Source organism: Jaculus jaculus, chromosome 10 (assembly GCF_020740685.1).
Source record: "Jaculus jaculus isolate mJacJac1 chromosome 10, mJacJac1.mat.Y.cur, whole genome shotgun sequence".
Lineage (NCBI taxonomy): Eukaryota > Metazoa > Chordata > Mammalia > Rodentia > Dipodidae > Jaculus > Jaculus jaculus.
The window spans coordinates 115,380,411-115,390,233 of NC_059111.1; the positions used below are offsets into that span (position 1 = coordinate 115,380,411).

At 42.7% G+C, this 9,823-nt stretch overlaps 1 protein-coding gene across 1 annotated transcript; it reads left to right on the plus strand.

Annotated features, from left to right (window-relative positions):
• The first annotated feature begins 5,457 nt into the window (after window positions 1–5,457).
• LOC123463993 (NADH dehydrogenase [ubiquinone] 1 alpha subcomplex assembly factor 2-like) lies at window positions 5,458–9,273 on the plus strand. The gene is made up of 2 exons (XM_045160092.1): window positions 5,458–5,513; window positions 8,810–9,273. Exons 1-2 carry the CDS (start codon window positions 5,458–5,460, stop codon window positions 9,264–9,266), a joined length of 513 nt encoding a protein of 170 aa, XP_045016027.1. The 3' UTR covers window positions 9,267–9,273.
• Window positions 9,274–9,823: the final 550 nt, after the last annotated feature.

The following is a 9,823-nucleotide window of genomic DNA, read 5'->3' on the forward strand; positions in this document are numbered from 1 at the left end:
CCCAGCTCTGAGAGATTCTGGAGGTAGCTGCTGTAAGGGAATGCCCAATTGCTTGTAGCAGTGATCACACACTTTGTACTACTTCCTCCTTTCTCTCATTTTCCTATTCTCACAAGGCCATGTGGGATTGTCTCGATTCCCAATGAGAAATTCTTATCTATTCACTATTGTTGGTGTCGGATGGGAAGTGCTTGGAAGATGGTGTAGTGGGTAAAGATGCTTGCTTGTAAAGCCTGCTGCCCCAGGTTCAAGTCCCTGTCCACCCATGTAAACCAAACAGCAGTGGTGAAGGGGAACCAGCTGTCGGCCAACTATAATACTTCCTTCAACCACATTATGAAACTGAAACGAAGACAATGCCATTGGACGTACCCTCACATCTATAGGTTCTCGCTGAGTACTCTTATTTTGGTATTAATACATGTTATTTTGTAAAATATTTATTTGCAGGCAGAGGGAGAGAATGGGTGCCCCAGGGCCTTTTGCCACTGCAAACAAATACCAGATATTTGCACCACTTTGTGCACCTAGCTTTACATGAGTACTGCAGAGCTGAACTGAGGCCATCAAGCTTTGCAAGCAAGCACCTTTAACCCACTGAGCCATCTCTAGCCCACTATTATAATTTAAACATGCAGTTCTTTTTTTTTTTTTTTTTTTTTGGCTTTTTGAGGTAGGGTTTCACTGTAGCTTAGGCTGACCTGGAATTCACTATGTAGTCTCAGGGTGGCCTCAAAACTCATGGTGATCCTCCTACCTCTGCCTTCCAAGTGCTGGAATTAAAGGCATGTGCCACCACACCCGGCTTCCATTTTTAAAAATATTTTATTTATTCATTTGAGAGAGAGAGAGGCAGAAAGAGAGAATGGATGCACTAGGACTTCTAGCTACTGCAAAGTCCAGATGGATGTGTCACTTTGTGCATCTGGTTTACATGAGTACTGGCCAATCAAACCTGGATCATTAGGCTTCACAGGCAAGCACTTTAACTGCTAAGCCATCTCTGCAGCCATTTTTTTCCCATTTTTATTGCATGTAATACATGTTACATAGAAGTATTTTCTATATCATTGAAGTAATTTACAAGTACTTGTGATGTTCCCTTCTGGTTAGGGTGTGATCTGTAGAATCTATCAGTCCTACTGGAGAGTCCTGCTCATTGTAGCTCAGAAGATGTGAGAGTCCAGCCCTCTCCTTCAAGCTTGCCCAGGTGTGTGTGGCAAATGTAGATTAAAATTGCAAGAATTGTTGCCTTGAATATAATGGCATGTTCCATTTCTCCTTTGTATAAATGAAGTTTTAATTTAATAGGCTATTATTCACAGATTTATAACTTATTCCTCAGGACATGATCTTAAAAATAATGAGCTTTTGGGGCTGGCAAGATGGCTTAGTGGTTAAGGCATTTGCCTGCAAAGCCAGAGGACCCAGGTCCAATTCCCCAGGACCCATGTAAGCCAGATGCACAAGGGACACATGTGTCTGCAGTTCATTTGCAGTGGCTACAGGCCCTGGTGTGCCCATTCTCTCTCTGTCTGTCTCTCTTCTCCCCCCCCCCTGCTTACAAACAAATAAATAAAATTTTTTAAACAATGAACTTTTGTATTAAATTATTAGTTGTATATTAATGTGTCAGACCAAAGACTTTGTTATCTTAAAAAAATACATGCCATCTGACCTGATGGAAGACTTTAAAAGTACTGTTTATTAAAATTTCTTTTAGAACAAAAGTTTTGTGAATACTAAACACTGTAGAAGTTTTGTTCAGTATCAAAGTGTGTTTATTGGGATTGTTCCCCACTCATCTTGATCTCACTGCTGTCACTGCTGCTGTCTCCTGACGGCACATCCTTCTGTGAGCCTTGCTTTTCCTCCTGGAGGCTATCAGGACCGTGGAACAGCCAACATACAAAACTGCAGTTTATGCATGGCTAAACTGTGGAGTTTTTATAGCATCCTGGGAGTTGCACATCCATGAAGTAGGAATAGGGTACTTCCTGTGTTTACTCTTCTGTTTTGGAGAGGGATGAAGGAGACCCTTGGTGAGAGGCATGTTCTTGTAGTGACATTGTCACCACCAGAAAGGCTAGAAGTTGTAGTATCTATAAAAAGAATCAGGAGGGAGAAAAGAGGCACATTATGGATGCAGAGATGGTGAGAGCAGTGACAGATTAAAATACCCGTCTGTGGGCAGAAGAGATGGCTTAGCAGTTAAGGAGCTTGCCTGCAAAGCCTAAGGACCCAGGTTCAGTTCTCCAGGACCTCTATAAGGTATATGCACAAAGTGGTACATGCATCTGGGGTTCATTTGCAGTAACTAGAGGCTCTGAAGCACCCATTTCTCCTCTCCCCCACCCCTTGCAAATAAATAAATTTTTAAAAATTGTTACCAAGATGTAGGATCATGGCTACAATAAATCTGACCAAGTGGTTTTGGTCTTTTGGAATGTGTTTGTGGGAAAGAAGGTGAAAGAATTTGGTACTTTGAACTGGAGAAATCATGCAGTGCTATCGGCAGAGCTTTATGGACTATTCTGGTGCGAGTGTGAAAATGTTAACTGCAAAGAGAATTGTAGACTATGAAGGCTTGGCTTATGAAATGTCAAAGGGGAAGGAGAGGACCTTGTTGGAGCTGGGCTACTGGCAGAAAGACTGGATGCATTCTGACGCAGTTTGATTCAGGTGTCCCCCGTCAACTTATGTGTTCTGAATGCTCTGTCCTCTGCTGGTGGCAATTTGGGAATTAATGCCACCTGGAGGCAGAGTATTGTTGGTGGGCTTATGGGTGTTATAGCCAATGTCCCCTTTCCAGTGTTTGGCACACTCCTGCTCTTATTTTCCACCTAATGTTAGACAGGAGGTGATGTCCATCCTCTGCTCACTCATTCCATCATTCTGCCCTGCTATCATGGAGCTTCCTCTTGAGTCTGTAAGCCAAAATAAATCTTTTCCTCCCACAAGCTGCTTTTGGTTGGGTGTTTTCTGACAGCAATGCGAGGCTGTCTGCAATTGAGTAAGGTTGAATTTTAAAGTAATGGACTGTTTTTTGGACAATGGAACACTCAGGAGCTGTAGATTGTTGCTAGAAAATTTTCCGTGCCAGGAATGGGATAACTTCCAGTGAGTTGTTGGCCAGGGAGGTCCCTGATGCCCACAGAACATTACAGTCCATTGCCGAGGCCTTGGTTTTTCCCACCAGGAATAGATGGTAAGACCCTGTTGTTGAAGACTCCACATACTTGGGCTGCAAGGCCACTGAGAAATCCTGCTGGAGTTGAGCTCCATGTAGACCAGCTGACAGAAAGCTGGAAGAAGCCATTCCGCATGCAGTTCAATGGAAGAGAGAGAAAACACCAGTGACACACAGTGGACACTGCAAGCCTTATATTGGGCCAGCCAGGCCAAATGAGCCAACAGGTGCAATAGTGGCACGTCTGCCATGATAGAAACCAACTTCCCTCTAATTGGACTGGAGGCCCATTCCATGGGAGGGAATACATCCCTGATACTGAAAACTTAAAGCAGATAGTCATGAGCCCTAGAGGTGTAACATCTGCTGCTGTCTGGCTAAATGTATATACTGTGCTTATCAAATTGCCTAGTAAGTGCTTCTCATAATGTTCATACCCTTATATTCATGCTACTCTCGCTTTTGGTAGAGAATCTTCTCTTTTCAGATGGTAGTGACCTTGGGATGACTCAGAAGGCATCATGGTGCTAGAAAGAAGTGACAGGAGTGCTCAGTACTGCAATATCTCTATCACACCTTCCAGGTTCAGGGTCTATTGCAGAAGAGGTGGCAGAAAGAATGTAAGAACCAAAGGAAGGGTAGGACTCCTTACAACATGCTCACCGAGACACAAAATGGCCTGGATATCCATGACCTCACAGTGCCTGACACTACCCACACAAGACCATCATAAGAGGAGGAAAAGACCATGACATTAAAATAAAAGAGAGACTGATTGAGATGGGGAGAGCATATGATGAAGAGTGGATTTTCAAAGGGGAAAGTGGGGGAAGGGAGGAACTTACCATGGGACATTTTTATAATCATGGAAGTTGTTAATAAAAAAAATTGAAAAGAGAAAAAGTAATGGGCTGTTATGCTTGGTGGAAGAATAAAACAAAACGGTATGAAACATACAGTTTATCACAGGAAAAAAATCAAGCAAGCTTGAAGTTACAGACAGACTGGTTTTAGGTTACATAAATTGCAGTTGAGATTACCACCATCAAGGATGGGCCAACTACTTTGCACTGGGACAATGAAAAGATATGTCTTCAGTGTGAGCCATTTAAGGCTCAAGCTAATAAAATGCATATGCTTTTTTTTTTTCATTTTTCTCATTTTTTAAAATATTTGAGAGTGATAGAGGCAAATGCTTTAACCACCAAGCCATCTCTCCAGCCCATATTTAAAAACAAAAATATTTGCAAGCAAAAAGAGAAGAGAGAGAATGGGCACGCCATGGCCTTCAGCTATTGCAAACTCAAGATGCATGTGACACTTTATGCATCTGGCTTTATGTGCGTACTGGGGAATTGAACCCAGGTCGTTAAACTTCACACGTAAGTGCCTTAACCACTGAGCAATCTCTCCAACCCCTGCATATCTTTTGAAAATTCAGAGGCTTGAGAGAAGACTGGTGAAAGAGTATCCTGCTCTTCAAGGTTAAGCTTTATCCCCTCGACCCCTTGGATTTACAAATTTGGCTATGCCACCCACCTAGTACTGGGTTTGGTCGCATGAAAAACAGAAGTGGGTCATGAAGTGCAGGAGATGTGGCATTGCGAAGCAGGGTTAAAATCCCTGTGTGGACCCAGTAAGACTCTTGCATGGAGTGATGAAGATAACCATGGTTTGCATTGTAGACCTGAGGATGTTTTGGTTATACCAGGACTATGGAATGGCTGCCATGGGGAGCCACCCAGCTGGAGAGGTGGAATTGGAAATCCAGAGACTTTGTTAATGGTTGCAGACATACTTAGTTCTACAGGCGTTCGATGTCTGTCTGCTGGCTATTTGCATTGGTCCCAAGTCTCTCCTTGCCATGCCTTCTTTTTGCAATGGGAATGTTACTCACTCTGTGCCACTATGACTTGGAGGCATGTCACCTGTGTTTTGATCTTACAGGGCTCACAGTTGAAAGACAGCCATGAATCTCAGATGAGACTTTGGGCTTTTGGGTTTTTTGTTTTTTTTTTAATTTTGATTTTTAGAAGTAGGGTCTCACTCTAGCCAGCCATAGCTGACCTGGAAGTCACTATGTAGTCTCAAGCTGGTCTTGAACTCAGGGTGATCCTCCTACCTCCACCTCAAGAGTGCTAGGGTTAAAAGTGTACCAGCACACCAATCGAGACTAGACTTTTGCACAGGGTTAAAGTTGGGAAGGTCTGTGGTGTCTTTTGAAGTTGCCCTGAGTGTATTTTGCATTGTGAGGTGATCGGGAGTCTATGAGGGGAGCAGAATGTAATGGTGTGAATGTAAATGAGTGTCTCTGTGGCCTCAGGTACGTGTGACTAAGCTTCCTGCTTAGTCTTGTGCAGGCAGAGCCATGGTAGGAGGTGAGTCACTGGGGTGGATCTTGAATCCAGCTCAAGCTCTGGCTCCTCATGCTTGCTGCTGTTGGCTTGTCACGTTCTGCTATAGAGTGTTTCAGTGACGTAAGACTCAGATTCAGCTGTGATGGGCAATGCTGGTCCTCGTGTATGCCAGCAAACCATTCAGAGCTTAGGAAGTCCGCATCTGGCTGCGGATATCTCTCCATTAAGAATTCAGGGTCATACCTGGGGTATTCTTAGTCTGATGAATTACTTTGCCCTGCACCTGAAGTCTTGGGTTGACATGCATTTACCTATGCATCATTAAATAATTGCAAAATGATAATTTATATGAGCCTATAATAAATGACCAAATTACAATTCAGAAGCTGAAAAATATAGTTGCCATGGGAACCTTAATGTGATATTCCTTTCTTTCATTTAAATTTCATTTTTAATATTATGTTAACATTTTTGCATTTAATGGATACATATTTGAATTAATCTTGAAGGTCCATCTCTAATATAAATAAAATATCAGAAATGAAGGTGTGATTTTCTTTCCAGGAAAAAAATGAACAGCCTGAAAGCTTGTAGAAATGACAGCACTTGAGCTTTAAGCTCTGAGCATCCATTCATTTCTACTGAAGTTCCTTCAAGGATCTCTTTTTAAAAAAATTTGTGTGTAGACAGTCACATCATTCATGTCTTTAACATTTCTAGTAGAATTCAGAATTTCTTAAGCCTGTACGTGGCAATTCACTGTGCCTTGGTTTATTCTAGATTTTTCTGATCAGGTAATTTCTGAAGCTTCTTGTACCTCTAGAAATATTAGTATAATTGACAGGGTGACACACACACTTAATCTGTTGTTGGTGGTGGTGGTGGTGGTGGTTTTTGGTTTTTCGAGGTAGGGTCATTCTAGCCCAGACTGACCTGGAATTCACTAGGTAATCTCAGGGTGGCCTCAAACTCTCAGCGATTCTCCTACCTCTGCCTCCTGAGTGCTGGGATCAAAGGCGTGCGCCACCACACCTGGCCTCTTTTTGTTTTGAGTCGCTTTGTTTTTAGAGGCATTATCTCTCTAACCCAAGATGATCTGGAACTCACTCTGTAGTCCCAGGCTGGTCTTAAACTCACAATGGTCCTCCTGCCTCTGCCTCCTGAGTGCTGGGGTCAAAGGCATGCGCCTCCACTCCCAGCCATACTCTTACTTGAAGCAGCGGTGTTATGACCAAATAAGCCTTGTTTATAAGTCCACTATTTAAAAATTGAACATGAAATATACATTATAGGGTATTTTGTCTTGACTGCATACAGTATGTCTGGGGTTATATGTAAATAGAGCACTGAAAAATATAAATGTGTATAATGTATAGACAACTGAGTCTGATTAGAGTGAGTGTGGAATTAAGTATCAAGAGTCCATAATTCCATATGATGGTATGTGCCTCTAATTGCAACTCTTGGAAGGCTAAGGCAGGAGAATTGCCATGAATGAATTTGAGGCCAGTATGAGCTACACTGTGAGTACTGGACCAGTCAGGGCTACATAGAGAGGCCCCTCTGGGGTGGGGAGATGTGTCTGGTCACAGGAACTTGCTTGCAAAGCCTGATGACCTGTTTTTGATTTGCCAGTACCCACATAAAGCCATATGTACAACATGGTTTATGTGTCTGGAGTTTGTTTGCAGTGGCAAGAGGACCTGGTGTACCCACCCATATGTCCCCCCCCCCCCTCTCTCTCTCTCTCTCACACACACACACACACACACACACACACACACACAGTAACAAAATATTTTTAAAATAGAACTTTACATTATTCCTGGTTTCATTAGTTTATATTTCCATTCTTCCCATGTGGAATTATAATATAAAGTTTTTTTGTTTGTTTGTTTTTTGGGATTTTTTTGCTGGAGAGATGGCTCAGCAGTTAAGGTGTTTGCCTACAAAGCCTAAGGACTCAAGTTCAATTCCCTAGTACCCACATAAGCCAGATGCACAAAGTGGCTCATCTGGAGTTCATTTGCAGTAGTTGGAGGCTCTGGAACGCCCATTCTCTTCTCTTTTTCTCCCTCTCTTTCTCTGCTTCTTTCTCTCAAATATTTTTAATAAAATGTTTTAAATGTGTATTTTATTTATTTATTTGATGCAGACAGAGAGGGAGAGAATGGGCATGCCAGGGCCTTCAGCCACTGTAAACAAACTCCACATGCATGTGCCCCCTTGTGCATCTGGCTTACATGGGTCCTAGAGAATCGAACTTGGATCCTTTGGCTTTGTAGGCAAACACCTTAACCACTAAGCCATCTCTTCAGCCCAATTTTTTTTTTTTTATTAAGTAGAAACTTTGTATGAACACATCATATGTTGGTACCATCATTTCCCCTTCCTGCCCCAACTCCACTGAGGGCCCTCCTTAGTGGTTTATTTTTTGCCCAATCATATTTCTCTACAAGTATATGCATATTTGTATTCAAAAATATATCAAAAGTCTCGGAATATTTAGTAATTGAGTAATTAAAAGTATTAATAATGCTGGGCAGAATGGCAGATGCCTTTAATCCTAGCACTTGGGAGGCTGAGGTAGAAGAACCACCATGAGTTTGAGTCCAGCCTGGGGATACAGAGAGAATTTCCAGGTCAGCCTAGGCTAGAATGACACCCTACCTCAAAAAAAAAAAAAAGCCTACTAGTAGATGACACTTGTTCCAAACAACCCAAAGTTCAAATTGATGAAAGTGAGTACTTAATGGGATTTGGAAACATAGCTTTGGGAGTGTGTGTGTGTGGGAAGGTGTTCCCATAAGGTCTAACTGAGGAGGGAAGACTCACCCTGAACATGGACAGCACCCTTCCACGCACTGAACAACACAGGAGAGGAGAGAACTGGCTGACTGGGAGCGTCTATTTCACATCTTGATTATGGAGCTGGGAGTTGACTCCTAAGGCCTGCTCCCCTCACCATAATGGGCTGGACCCTCACACGGAAAACGGAAATAATTCCCTGTACAAATCAACAGCAAGAAAAACTATAGAGCATACACAAAGTCATGGAAACTAAACAATACACTACTAAATTAAGAAATCAAGAAGGAAATCAAAAAACTCATAGAATCAAATAATAATGAGAACACAACATACCAAGACCTTTGGGACACAATGAAGGTAGTGCTAAGAGGGAAATTTATAGCTGTAAGTGCCTATATTAAGAAATTGGGGGGTGGGAGGAGACTGTCGTTGAGCGCGCACGCCTCCGCAGGAGGAAGTCTTCCGCGAGCCGTGGGCTCGTCGCCGGGTGGTTCCGCGCGCCGTGGAGGGCGCTGCTGTCCAGGGAGGCGAGAGAGCTCGTGGGCAGCGACCACCTGGGCAACAAATACTGCTACGTCCCGTCGTACAAGAACTGGAGAGGACAAACTATTCGAGAGAAAAGAATTGTCGAAGCAGCAAATAAAAAAGAAGTAGACTATGAAGTGGGGTCTATCCCAACAGAATGGGAAGCGTGGATTAGAAAAACAAGGAAGACCCCACCAACGATGGAGGGGGAGAGTGAGAGAATGAAGAAATGGGTGCACCGGGCCTTTTGTCCCCACAAACACACTCTGCATGCGTGTGCCACTTGGTGCATTGAGCTTTACACCGGCAGCGGGGAGCCACTGAACCCAGCCCAGCAAGCCTTGACCACTCAGCCGTTGCCGCAGCTCAGAAGTGTCTGTTAAAGACGACCTAAGGGGCGGAGAGACGGCTCAGTGGTTACGGGGCTGGCCAGCAAAGCCTGATTACCTGGGTTTGACTCCCTAGTACCCACATAAAACCAGAAACACGAAGTGCATCTTTACCTTCTCTCTCTTTGCTTGCAAATAAATATATTTTTTTAAACCCTACCCCACCAACAACCATGAAAGGAGCAAAAGTAATAGAGATTAAAGTAGTTTGTAAAGGCAACAATAATAAAATTTCAGAGTGGGGGCAAGGAAGGAGAAAAACAGAAGAAGCAACAATACAAAAAGGGAGAACCTAAAACTCCAATTAAAGAACAAAACCAAATAAAAATAGGTAAAAGTTACCAAAAAAAAAGAAAAGAAAAGAAATTGGGGGGGGGGAGAAATTGGAAAGGTCGCAAGTAAACAACTTAATGCTTCACTTTAAGACCTTGGACAAAGAAGAACAAGGCAAACCAAATATTGGTAGATGGAAAAAAATAATAAAAGATTAGGTTAGAAATTAATGAACTGGAAACCAAAAAATAAAAAAAGTAAATGAAAGAGTTGGTTCT